The 14,502-nt window shown below is 38.0% G+C and overlaps 1 protein-coding gene across 1 annotated transcript in view; it reads right to left on the minus strand.

The window, feature by feature from the left end:
- mib1 (mindbomb E3 ubiquitin protein ligase 1) overlaps positions 1-12,551 on the minus strand; it is a 79,657-nt gene extending 67,106 nt beyond the window's left edge. Inside the window, 5 exon segments of the mRNA XM_036556600.1 lie at positions 975-1,079; positions 4,481-4,610; positions 10,894-11,065; positions 12,322-12,427; positions 12,429-12,551. Coding sequence (XP_036412493.1) covers positions 975-1,079; positions 4,481-4,610; positions 10,894-11,065; positions 12,322-12,427; positions 12,429-12,551 — 636 coding nt within the window.
- Positions 12,552-14,502: the final 1,951 nt, after the last annotated feature.

Here is a 14,502-nt window from a genome sequence, read left to right on the forward strand (position 1 = left end):
TGTGAGTTAGTTATTGAAGAAAGGTGCCGTGAATTTGAAAGGCTCCTCAGTCTGTATGGTAAGAGCCAATTCTCACCTATGTACGCCAAAAACATGCTGAAAAGTTTTTTTTGGAAAGGGGCTCTTGCTTGTCTGTCACTACATACGAGGTACCCACAACACTATCAGCAAGCGGCAATGGCTGGGGGCACAACTAGACAAGGGTTTATTACACACAATCTCACAAACCTATCAAAAGAGTAACGCAGTTCAAGATTTTCAGAAGGTTTTAAGACTAGAGCCCACAAAAAAGCCATTTTTTCCCACTGACTCCTTAGTGACAAGAGTACTGTAACAAAATCCAAAATTGGAAAAGTAATTGTAAAACTAAAAGTAATGCAAACCATTACAGATAACTAAATATTATCAAATAATTTCAAAGTTTAAAAAAGTCAGTGATGCCGAAAGACCACTATGCTCAGCAAATATTGATTATTATGTCTACAATTTATACCTTCTATTCAAATGTAATAAATCTAGTGGCAGATGTCCCCAGCACAACGCAGACAGATTTAAAATAACAAAAGGTGAAAGCTGTTATTCATGTAGAAAGCTGATTGGTTCAAATTTAGATGTCGCAGGCCAATGAGCATGCAGAAACACATTTTCAAGAAAAACAGGCACACGTTCCCCAGGCCACTCTCCCTCCCCTCTTTTTCCTTTGACCTCCAAGTCCACTCTGTCGTCCTCTTAGAGAAAGAAAAAGGCAGCAGATTTCCTTTATCATGTAGATGGTGCTTCCAGCTGCCTGAACAATGGGGGCCTTGCACATGCCGGCTGCTTGGGTTTCACAAATGGGCCTCAGCCCAAGAACAGGGGCTTCTCTGCGTGTGTGTATTTGTGTGTGTGTGTGTGTGTGTGTGTACGCAGTGGAGAAGAACACAAAGGCCAGCTAACTCCTCCTTTTTTGTGTAGGCGTTGTGGGGGTGGCTCACCATGCCCTCAAAGCCGACTCGGTAAAGGTTCTTGGCCCCGTTGTCCCAGAGGACGTAGGCTGCACTGTGGGGGCTGGCTGCACTCCAGTCCTGAATCTCCGTCACCTGAGGGAGAAAAGAAAAGGAAGAGAAGTGAGCGGGACGATGTATTTTGCTCATAGGCTGAATAACTTTCGCAGTCTGAAATTCAGAGATATTAACCACACAAATGGGTACATTTCATGAAATGTTAGAAACAACATTTAAGCATTAACAACTTAACAATTTAATCTAAAAAAATAAGTAAGGATGCAATTATATAGCGTTTCCCACAGGTCTGAAATACACCTGGGTGGAGTATTGGCAGAAGGAGGGAGGTATTGCAGCTAATATGGATATACAATCTCATTTCTGCTTTTATTTTCTCCATTAACCAACATATGGTCTGGAATAAAATAAATAAATAAATAAACAGTGCATTGTAATTTTGCAGTGTAAGTTTGAGTACTAAACCACAGAAATGTAGAAACGCAAGCAGCTGGTACTGCATCTCATGCTACATGAAGTGTAATGAACAATATGGAATATGTATATTATTATATTGGGACAAAACAGCAATTGGAAATTGCTGGAAAGGGTCAAAATACACTTTGGTGGTTGTCAGTATATCTGGGAGTCCACCTAAGTAGGGCTGAAATATTATTCTTTTTATAACAACATTGGAAAATTTGAAAGACTGCAATTTTCAAATAGCAAGGACTGACTTTTTTTAATTATAGCCTACATTAACAATGTTATCTTAAGTTCTAAATGGCGAAATTTAATAACACAGAGCTGGCAAACTACCTGCATGAGTTTGTGCAATGAGAAACAACGAAATATCCATGTGCTGACACCACAACCACTATTAACTGGCAGTCTGACTCATTACATTCAGTGTTCAAGCCCAAAGCAAAAAAAGTGGATATTCTGGTTTTCTTGGCTACAAAAAGAGGCCTGGAATTGCAGTCACAATATTGGTCAGACTAATCGCAGTTGCAGTCCGAACAGCAGACTCTCTCGTAGACTGAAGACACTCTTTTTACAGCGCTTAAGTGAGCACTAATTTACTTAAGTACTTATTGAAACATTATACTGCACTGTGCTGTGTTTAATTCTGTTCCTTTTCTGTAGGTATCAAATAATCATACTATATGTATATATATATATATTTAGATAGATAGATATATCTGTAACAAAGATACTTTCTCTGAGTTGACAACAAAGCACTTTTTGTAAGTCGCTCTGGATAAGAGCGTCTGCTAAATGCTGTAAATGTAAACTGATATTTTCCCCAAAATCATTCAGCCCTACAACCAAGTACAGCCTTTCTGTAGGGAAACACTGGTACAGATTCAATGTGCTTTCTATTTCAGTAGAGAAATGTACATAATTCTTGGCAGTGAATATTCTTAGATTGAGATATCACTGTTTGCAGCAGCTTCTCATACAACATTTTATCTACAGAGGAGCACAAGTATGCTGCCATGGCAATATCAGAGGGTCAAGCGATGGACATGCTGGCTGTTTTATTAGAGCAACAGTGATACTCATTTAGACTGATTTATTACCAGGGGTCCGCAAACCTTTTTAAAAATTAAATTCAAAGCTTTACTAAAACTTTAAAGACCTTAACAGGGAAAAACAATAACATTTCCAACGTAAGAAATGTACACAAACGGAAATGTGGCATTTGATTAATTTCAGATAGACTCACTCAACACCAAACTCTGACACCTGCTTAAAGATATAAGTATTTACAGGACAGCAGCCCTCTTCTCACATTCCCTCTCCAGGTTCACTAGCAGCTATCTGTCTTTTCAGCGTATTTTACTTTGTTATCAGTTCTGCCATCCTCTAGCTCTTCATCAATGGTCAGTTTCTGACCACAGGACCACTGGATACTTTTGTTTGGTATACTGTTCTAATGCAGTTTAATACAAATCATGACTTTCTTCAACAGTCTTTCAGCACTACCTTAGAATTTAATACCTCTAAAAGTAAAAAAAAATAAATAAAAATAATAATAATAATAATAATAATAATAATAATAAAAAAAAACACTTTGACATTTCACAACATTTTTAAACCTGACTCTAGATCTACAGGATCTACAGTAATCTTGATTACATTTATGAATACATTTAACTGTTTCTGAGGCCTTTTTCCCCTCTGTGTTTTAAGGAGCTAAAAGTCGAATACCGCGACTTTCAGGTAATTTATTTCTAGCACTAATTTTATTTAGCACAGTACAGACACAAACACAATCATCATCAGAGCATACGTAAGTTATGCAAGGGAATGACAGCAGATGAATATGTCAGCACTAATTTTTCTTTCAATTTTATTAGCTACAGTACAGACTGAATAACGTCTCAATTTGAATTTGTATACTTGTCATAGCTAAATAATCATTTGGTAACGATTAGTAATAATTAATGTGAAATACAGGCACCTTTGAAACAAACAAGTTAATTATGTTTTGACAAGAAAGCCACACTTGGAAGAGAAGCAATGTTTATTTACTATGAAAAACTGTCTGGCATCAAGTGGTGTTTTGGATCATTTCTGGTGTCACGCATAAATTTGCTGCAGCAAACCTCTCAGCATTATTTATAACAGCAAACAGTGAGTCAGCTTGTAATGTTGCATGCTGGCCTCTAAATTCACCAGCAGGGACTGTTGGGTTTAATGGCCCGTAGAACAACATGCAGGATGGTGATCAAACAGCAGTTTTACAGCGGTTTAAGCTGAAAACGCACAAATGCACATGAAGCTACAGAACTTACACGATTCCCTGCAAGAGAGACTTACTGTTTTTCTAGGAAATGAAAAGTATGGGTGTACCAACACAATGTATTGTGCTGCATTGCAATGTATCACATTGTTTCAGGGCTAATATATTAGCTTGTAGCTATCACATTATAGAGAAAAAAAATTATTTACTGTTCCTGTGCTGCTAAGAAACCAGTCTGAACGGATCTGTGCCACTCTGAAGTCTTAAATACTGTACTTTTATAGAGCTGAATGCTCCAATAAACTGAAAGTATACTAAATCGAGTCCGCATCGAATCAATTTGTGAATTATTGTAGCCCTAAAGAAAAGATACATAGAGTTATGCAGATGTTTGGGCACCCCTGGTTAATTTACATGTTTTTGTTGTAAACACATCCTCTACAGAAAAGAAACTGATGCACATTTTAATGCACAATTACTTTTTATTTACTGAATTTCACATATTGGGGAGAAAAATAAAACACAAAATTTGACCTGTGCAAAAGCTACAGCACATTTTGTATTTTATGTTTTATTCCCTGCCCCAATATGTTAAACTCAGCACAACTAAAATTGTGCACTGTGTGAAAAAGCCAGTTTTAAGTGAGTTCCCATAGAGAATGTGTTGACATATTTTCACTTAAGAAATCAACAAAACATGTAATCTGATAACTGTACAAGATTTAAGAACTTCAAGTACAACTTTATTTACCTTTCCTCTCCTGCCGTTGCCCCCATCCTGGTCCTCCCACTGCCAGTCCACTCCCCGCACCACTCGGCCTCCAGCAAAGATGCCGCGGGCTGTGATCTTCTTTGATTTGCGTCGAGACTCCAAAAGCACCCTAAACAAACATATGAGAACACACTATTAAACGATGCCATAAAAATCACAAGAAAAACAACTGAAAGTGTCTCAAAGGGGCACAGACAAAAAAGAATGTCTATATTAAGTCCCCCTTCCTTCCCCAATTCTTTTCCAGAATGCAGTGTCTCTATCTGGCTGTTAAATAAAGCAAAACTAGAAGTCACACTACTGACATGCAGTTTTGACTTAACATGTATTAGAAAGTTGCCCAAGCTATGAGAGGAAATGTATCAAAGGCCCTTATTTATTGACTTTATTAATCCTGAAGAAAAAGCAGCAACAACAAACATACAAATCACATACAAACATTAGAGAGTTATAAAACGTTACAATAATTTACAGTTAAAATAATTTACTCACAAGACACTTAAAAAAACACCATTAAACTCGGAGCATAAATCCTTAACAATATGTTTTGATTTTCTCTTAATGTTTCTGTGTTGGATTCCCAGCACTAAAAACAGAGCCCTCAGCATGCTAGTCTACCATCTGGATATCACCCCATGCAGAACCACAACAGTCAGGGAAGCAAGTTTGCCAGATGGCCTTCTCTGATCCTCCAAGCTTTACTGCTATGGGCGTTCATTTTTCTCCAGTAATTCTGTGACTCACTCCGAAGTTTTTTCGACACAAGGCAGAGTATAACCTAGAGTCACTGAATCAAGTCCTTCCCTTACGACATTTAACTTACAACAAACATTTAACTTACAACAAATAAATATGATGCAGCTTGAAGCACATCAACAACTTGGCTCTGAGGTACAAAAATGCATTGCAACTGGAGTTTTATTTGGCTTATGGCCCTCCACATTTTGTGTTTACTGAAGGATAAACCAAGAATTTCCTAAATAGCCAATAATTAAAAGCAGGGCTGCATGATTAATCATATTTATCATTACTGTGATAGGAGTTTCCGTGATGAACACATTGTTAAGGGATGCAATGACATGCATCAAATTAAATGACGCCAAAGTGAAATCAATAGACTGGAAGCAATGTAGCGTTAGGAGCCATGTCTAATATTAGAGCAGTGGTGTGCTTCCTGTATGCAGAGCTAGTGACTTAACCACTCTATTATAGAGCCAATCTCAAAGTTCAGCACAACCAGGCCAGGCTGTAATAATACTTCTATGTGATGACAAATTCTCACTCCCAGTTGTATTTAAAAAGTGTGAAGCTTTGTCACAACAAACCTGCATCACCATGAGAATCTTTTAACTAAAATAAACGTGTATTCATTTTTTGCTGACCTATATAGGAAGGAAAGCATATATAATAATTAATTTTGCAGGCCTATGTAGAAAAAGGTCTTCTGGTAATGCTGACTGATTTGCATGAAAAATATGCTTGCAATTGTATTGGAAATGAAAAGTACTTTTATAGTTTTGTATTTGCTTACAGAATCAGTTTCTTACATCGTATTGTATATTCATCACATGTAGGCCCAATTCAAAGTCAAAGTCAATCAAAGCATTAAAAAAATAAACTGAGATGCACAATATATAGAAGGTCTAAACATTACTCACTGGTGAATGGGAAAACTGGATTGTTCTTGGCCCAACATTGCAATTAAAGGCAATAATTAATCATGGCTATTTGAAAAATAAATAATAAGCCAACTTCACACTTTTAACTCAAATTCAGTGCACTTTATAAGTGGCTTGTAGTGATATGGTTTAAATGCATAAATAATCAGTTATTCGTATTAATATTGGCCAGGGTGTAAATTTATTGTTTATCATAATTGGCCCATATTTAAAATAAACATAGATACAAAAATAAGCTGTTTAAATACACAAGACATTTTGTGCAAGACAGGCTAGATTTATTAAAGGGAAAAATGAAGAACAGCTAGAACAGCTCTGGTTCAACTATCCATCCAAGTTCAACGATTTACCAAGACTTTGCCCCACAGTATGGAAATTGTGGGCCGACACAAAAATCTCAGATAGGCTTTTGCTGATGCCGAAACATAAAGCTTTGTCAAAACTGGGACTAAATGTACATGGATTATTTTTACAGAAGAACATTACATTTAGTACTGTACAGTTATAAATGCAGTAAAACAAACTAAATAAACTCAGTAAAATGAATAAAATGCAGAAACAGCACAGTAGACCATCATCGCCTAAACGTTCGGCTCTTCCAGAGTACAATAAATATGATAAATATCGGTTTGAAATACTGGCCAAATCTAAACATCGGTCCATTAATTTTTTAGCGCAATTATCTGCTGATACCAACTAGGGATGGGCAATATGGCAAAAATATATCATGATACTTAGACATTTTCACAATACATAATATGTAACACGCTACACTCACTTAAATACTGCAATCAAAAATTGTAGGAACAATGATTTCATTTAGCTGTTCCCATTAGTATTATGCACTCTTCAACATGCAGCTGCTCAATGTTTAAATACAGATTTTATCCACAATATGCTCAGAAAAGCATACTCTTTATTATAATAACTGTTGATAAAACAATAAAATATAGTCATATTGCCCAACTCTACAGGCATCCCTATTTATTGTAAAACAAAAACATTCATATGAACATGGTAGAGCTGTTAACAGGGACTACAACAGGCCTGAACATCAGCCATGCTTATGAAGTCTTCTATGAGCTCTGCCAGTCAACATCTTAAAATAAGGGACACATGGATCCGTATCTGATCATCTGTACAAATTCACAGAAGAACGATATTGTGAAAAAAAAAAATCACCTGTCAGATATCAGGGACTCTCAAAGCAAAGCAGAATGTGAAAGCTACAAGCCACAAAAAAAAGCTTCTCAGTAAACTAATCCTTAAAGCTTCCGTAGTCTCTTCTCCCGCTAAACAAGTCTTGACTTGATTATAGATTTCTTGCAGCTGCAGCACAACTCCCTGTTTAACAATTTAGCATGAAGAATTTAAGTTGATGTAGTGCATACGAACTACCGTCGTCGTTGAGACAGTATCTTGGAAGAACATCAAACCGGGACTCATGATTACTCAAGCAAACAATTACTCGGTTAAAAAAAACATTAAAATGTACTTTCTTGACAACTTGGCAATGTTTATTACTGCACAATGACCATAATGCATAAACTCTCCTACTGCACTCTTACGGTAAGAAACAGAGTCGGATGGATTTCCACTGGTCATCAATTTTCTGCTAAATGAAATTAATATAAATCCTTTTTAATTTTTAAATGTGTCCTCTTTATCTTCTCACAGTGATGTAATTACGAATATGTGAAAGGCAATGCATAGTTTTGTATTGTTTAATTCAGTCTATTTTTATTGCGGGTATTGTTTTAAAACAACTGTGATTAAAATAAGTCGTGACTGCCTCTACAACAAACTTTTCAAGGCTTTTTCATCTTCAAAGAGTCAGCTGAGCTCATCCTTAACCACATCCTGGGCTTTTCAGTCGAATTCTGGCTATTCAGGCCAACACTGATCACTCTGAAGACACTGAGCTTTTGATCCTGTCTGTAACGTGTAAACAACAGACAGTCTTACTGCTGCACAGCCCAAAAGAGCAGACTTAGCAGCTGGCAAGCAGAGTTTGACTTGGCTTTGGAAGAAGGAGGAAACACCCAGCAATACCTTTGCAGCAAAAGAAGGCCCCCCCAGCAATGTCGTAATGCAATATCTATCAACTCTCCCCAGGGAAAGGGAGTTACACTTATCTGAAAAGAGACCAGCTGCTGAACTAACCTTTTGTTTCCTGCCTCGTGTTAAGGGCAGTTATGGACGGCAGCCGCAAGTGAGGTCTAACCAACTGCTGGCCTTTTCTTAAGATAATAGAGTCACCATATGGAGAAAGTCAAGGAGACTTTACTAAACGCAATAAAAGGATGAATGTGCCCAAAAAATAAATTAGAAAGAAATGAAGACAAAAACAAACGTACATCTTGCATCTCAGAAATAGTAATTTAAGTTGTCCTCCTATTTGGGTAACTGTGTGGAAAATAACCACAGCCACAGTAAAGGTTTTCAATGCGTAATAACAATAATAATAATAATAATAATAATAACATAACAAACAAATAACTGAATAACAATAGCAATACTTTTCATCTGGTAAGTTTGACACTGTTCCTAACTCTAAAATGGACAACAGAGCAAACACAGCAATAGGATACGAGTTGAAACTTAATTAAAATAATGTAATAAAAGAGCAGTTCAGTAAAAGTTGTGACTGTAGTACATTTTAATTTGCCCACAAAACTAATGAATCTAGTACAAAAGAATGGAATTGCAAGTGTCACACAAACTTTATTCCTTGAGGTCGCTTAGCTTAGCCTGATGCTTTGCTCACTATCACATCCTGGTGCAAGTCACTACATCTGGGCTATTGAAAACTACCTGCCTGACGTACGAGAGCTGAGACATGATTTTACTAACCGAATAACCTGACACTGCAGTCTGAGGATGTCCTAAAATGTACACCCTACCATCTGGGCAGAATTTGGTACAGGCACGAGCGTGTTTAACTAGCGCAACTCAAATGCTGCGTTTACAGAAGAGTTTCATCTGTTATGTTAATGTGGTATTGACATAGGATATCAATTCAGTCAACATGTTTAAAAGTTCAAGTATGTTCATGTGTAAGAACGTATGGTTTGCATGAAATCAATAAACGAATGATGCTTTTTTAAACGGCAGTGAGTGAGTTTTTACAGCCCCTGGAGGCTGTAAGAAACTCTGTTAACCATGACTAGGCACAAACCAAATGAATGTTAATGTAAAGAGTTTTTATTCCATGTAAATAATACTGGGAATGACACTGTCTGGATCTCCTGAACCCCAACAGCTAGCAAGTCCAGACCAGACTTGTTTGAAAGAGAGGGCTCAGAGGTCATCCCAGGTGGAATCTGGCGGTGCTCCTTTCTCTCCCTGCCAAGTGACTAGTGTCCCAATGTATTCAGGAAAAGCTCTGTACCTCAGATTCCACTGGAGCTAAAGTTCCTGGGTCAAGCTCCTCGAAAATACCAGTGAGGGCTCTGTAACCTGCTCTGGCTCCAAATTTTAGAAATGGAACATTTCTATTGGCCCATTTATCATGAAAATATTCACACAACGCAAACGGCAGCTGGCATTTTAAATAATGGGGGCGAGCGGAGAGACAATATTTCGAGAACAGTGACAATATATATCTTAACAAAAACAAAAAAACACATTTAACAGAGTTAAACAAAACAGGTCCACCCATCTAAAACTGCCTTTCAGAAGTAATTCCATGCTAAAATTAAAACATATGTGTAGTAAATAAAATAAAAATACATATGATAAAACTGCTGCACTGAAAGTTTTAACTTCGGTGCCCCTTCTGTGTCAGCCCTGCGTAATCATGCAAAGAGCTTTTCATGGAAGCAGAGGACTGTGCTCCTTCCTCAAGCAAAATGCACTTGAGTCGAGCCTGACAGTCTGAAGTATCACCCAATCTACTCCGGCCTGCAGGTCACACTAACATGTAACACAACCAGTATGGAATAAACGGTATTACAACAGGTGTCCAAGCCTGCAGGCATTTTCAGAGAGTACAGATAAAACAAAACCCAGGGGTAACAATACAATGCACTGTACTATATTGTGACGTATCACATCTTAAATGTTTTTCAAAAGCAGTGCGTTAGCTCAAGGCTAACATTAGCTTCTGGTGAGCATGTTAGATCGGGGCACTAAACACGCAGTTTTTATTTAGCGTTTACATGCTGTAATGAATGTATGATGCTTTATTTACTTGAAATTTCCTTACAGAATATTCAAGATAACATTTGAAAATAAAACTCCTCATATTCTGAATCCTAAAAATATAATATTTTAAAAATCATACTATATTTCTGTCTTATTGCCTACCCCACTGTACAGCCTGCAGTCTATGAGCCTTGAGCAACTCAATACAAATTTTTAAACCATTCCTGGTTTTCTGATTCCCTCCAGAGAGTTAGACAATGTCAACGACATTGAGGCAGACTGTAACTGATGACACAAATTCCATATATTCTGCAAAGGCTGGTACACCCACCTCACAACAGAAAGCGTAGGAGTGGCTACCCTGTTGCCTGGCAACAAAAACCCATCACCTATAAATGCACGTTTGGACCAAGAAACTAACATAGACCAGCCACAAAAATGCCAGAAAAAAAATTCTCAGCATCAGCACCTTTCAACCGCCAAGGCATCCGGCTGCATGTTTATATAGAGCGCTCAGCTCATTCAGACTGAATAACTGATTAATGAATTGCTTAGAGCCATCCTCACCTTTCACTGCCCGGTGTAGTAATACGGTAGAACCTGTGCCGCAGATGGTGTTTGTCGCCATGGTAACAGGTGGTGCACAGGTCATAGTTGGTGCACTCCGCACACTTCCAGCGAATGCCGATGATCGGCTGCTGCCGACAGGTGTCGCACATGGTGCCGTCATGCTTGATACCTGCAAGACGAAGGTACGAGACTGTTACGACAAAACACACGTGACTTAAAACAGTTATCTAAAAACCAGTGTTTGTGCATTTATCATCAGAAAGAAACTCACTGGAGCTTTTACAAATTTGTTTAGTGTATTTTGACCCTGGCAGTAGATCGGCAGACAGTTCCAGCCTCTCCCTCATGAAGAATTTCAGTATTTTTCTCGACTGCTTCTCTAACTTTCCAGACATTAAGTATTCTTGCTATTTTTAAAAAGCTATTCATTTCACTGTGGCAAAGAAAACATGAAATGTTTTGTGGAATGTGGAGACTGAGGCAAAGGAAAGAATGAGAGAATATCTACAGATGGGATTTTTCCACCACTGAAACAGACGTATTCATTTACAGCAAAATATCCATAACTGAAAAAACAACTAAATTCCTGTACTTTTACTTCCAAAGTTCAGAACTTCCACCCTCCCCAACCGAAAACGTTTCCCGCATTTTAAACTCAAATTGTCCAAAGACCTAACTTTTACCCCCAAAACCTTTTTAAAAGCACACTTTGCTCAAATAAAACATACCTTTTCAGATTTTCCACTATTTTACCATCATCAACATTACATATAAAAACTCAAGACACATGTAGGTTCACCGGCAGTTTAGGATAGTAAGCTACCATCAACAGAGAGTCGATAAGTTTCTCTACAATGAACCATTTCACACCAAACCACTCTGAATGATTCAGCCATCTCGACCACAGAATCATGCAGACATTATGGAAAATCAACAGAATTCCCTTTTAAATCCCAAACTTATTGCAAACCCTTTCAAACTTCAGATCTGAGCCTAACTAAATGATTTTCTAAATTTCCACACCTTTCCCAGCTCTGAGAATGAGCGATTTTAAATCCCAGACCCGAGAGTGTTTTTAAAGTCCATCCCTTCTGAAAAAAATTCAAAGAAATCATTAAAAGATTCTGCTGGTTCCTGGTGGTGTCCAGTAGTCACTCATGATATTTTGTGTTTTCCTGATGGGTTGATATCACAGTGTAAAGGACTCTAATGGTTTAACATGTGTTCTGCGACTGATTCCAGATGCATTTGATGGTTTCCTAAAGGGATCTACTAGTGGTGTCTAATGGTAAGCATTCAGCCAATTCACATTAGAAAGCAACACCATCAGGTTTTAATTACAATGGTTCCAATGGTGTTTTTTCAGCAGTGATGTTCTCCCAAACCTGAGCTCCTGCATCAGCATAGCCTGGGAGGGTTCCTCACCTGTGGGCGCACTGTCGAGGATCCTCACGTCGTAAGCCCCGGAGCAGCGGTAATTTGCGGCGGTGCCGTTGTCCCACACCACCACCACCTCTTCGGGGCTTTCGAAAACTCCTCACGGTGCCCACATGGCCCTCTCCTCCGTCCTGCTTCCCCCACTTCCAGTCCGGTCCGCGGATAACTCTGGCTCCCACTCCTTCCATCATGACTCGGTTATTCCTGCCGGTGGTCATTTACGAACAACTCCGAAGGGAAGAAAACACTCTGCTAGCTCAAGCAAGCAAGCTAGCTCTCAAAACAACGTCGAAATCTACCCCAGTTTGTGGCCGAGTTACATCTGGGCCGATTACGACGAGCTAAAAACAACAAAAAGGAGATAATTAAAAAGATCCTCCCTCAACCAGCGAGTTCCCTAAACCTCAGCTGCTGTTTTGTCTCTGTGCGGCACGGCAGCTAATGCTAACTAACCCGGCTAAGCTTTACCTAGCCAAGTAACGTTAACACCTCCGAACTCGATAAGCTTAGCTTAATATCTTAATTTTAGTCCAAATGCCTTCTTTTATATGCTGGTATCGCAAACTGACAGACAAACACGCTTTAAATGCCTGTTTAACAAACAATATTCACAAACACCCAGTTAACGTTAGTTGAAGGCTGACAAAAGCGGTGTATACAACGGCTGTCTGCGGCTGGCCTAGCTACCCCACACAGAAACACTGTTTATCCACACATATGACTACAGCTACACTCATAAATGTAGGTTATACATATGTACACCTATAATTATCTATATTTATATCTATATTAGCTGGTTATCTACACAGTTCTGGTGGCTGAAAGGCTAACTAACCTAGCTAACAGTAGCTCCAAAGTTGTGAGCTAAGCTAACGCTGCTGCAACGTTAACGTTACTTCGCAAAAACAACAACAACGAAACAAAATTTTGGGAAAACATTAAAGCCGCTAAGGTCGCTCGAAATGTCCATTTTAACCCCGACTATATCGCAAACAAACCATGGAAAAGTCCCGAACTGAACTTAAACGACACTCAACAGATGGGTGTCCAACTTGCTGTGTGAGGCGATGAGTTTCTTCTCTGTGAGAAACGCCTGAAAACAGAGCTGCTTCAGTTCGAGCTCCAGACACAGAACTGAACGGAAGCCCCGCCGCCCCTGCTGGACTAACGCAGCCCCCTGAGAGGAAGACCACCACAGACACCTAACAGCCACAACCTGGAGGAGCGAAGCGGTCAAAGCTGTATGGAAGCCCCATTCACACCAGGTGAAGTTGCTACCTTAGTTAGGAGATTTGTTTTGTTTCTGGTTGTAGTTCGCACCTCAAAAACTGTTTTCACAAATTTTTGAACTAGTTTCTCGAAATAACGCAGCTCGACATTTTTGGCTCAGTATCTCTAAATAATGTCTTACTGTGCCAAAAGAGGTATTTTCTCAGCATTTTGTCTTAATATTAAAAAAATCATTATATTTCAATAAAGTAAATAATTATTTGGCAGAAGTCAAGTTGGAGAAAATAAATTTTGAGATACTAAGTCAAAATCTCGAGAAAATATGTCATTATTTTGAGAAAAGTCAGAGTTTTGAGATACTAAGTCAAGATTTAGAGAAAACGAGTCATTATTTCGAGAAAAGTCAGAGTTTTGAGGTACCAAATCAAAATTTGGAGGAAACAAATTGTTATTTTGAGAAAAGTCAGAGTTTTGAGATAGTAAGTCAAGATTTAGAGAAAACGAATCATTATTTTGAGAAAAGTCATAGTATTAGGAAGATAAGTCATTGTTTTAAGACAGTCAAAATTTTGTCATTATTTCAAATCATTATTTTGACTTACTATCTCAAAAGAATGATCTACTAAATTTTAATAAAGTAAGTCAACCTTTAGTGATAAATCAATTTTGAGAAAATAAGGCACAATCTTGAGATACCAAGTCAAAATTTTGAGAAAATGTCATTACTTTGAGAAAAGTCAAGAGTTTTAAAATACACTAAGTCAAACTTTAGAGAAAATAAGTCATTATTTTGAGATATAAGTCATAGTATTAAGAAATTGTTTCATTGTTTCAAGACATTAAGTCTAAATTTCGAGAAAATAAGTCATTATTTCAACATAGTAAGTCATTATTTTGAGATGGTAAGTTAATATGTCGGGGTAATGGCTTACATTTTAA

This window comes from Colossoma macropomum, unplaced genomic scaffold (genome assembly GCF_904425465.1).
Source record: "Colossoma macropomum unplaced genomic scaffold, Colossoma_macropomum, whole genome shotgun sequence".
Taxonomy (NCBI): Eukaryota; Metazoa; Chordata; class Actinopteri; order Characiformes; family Serrasalmidae; genus Colossoma; species Colossoma macropomum.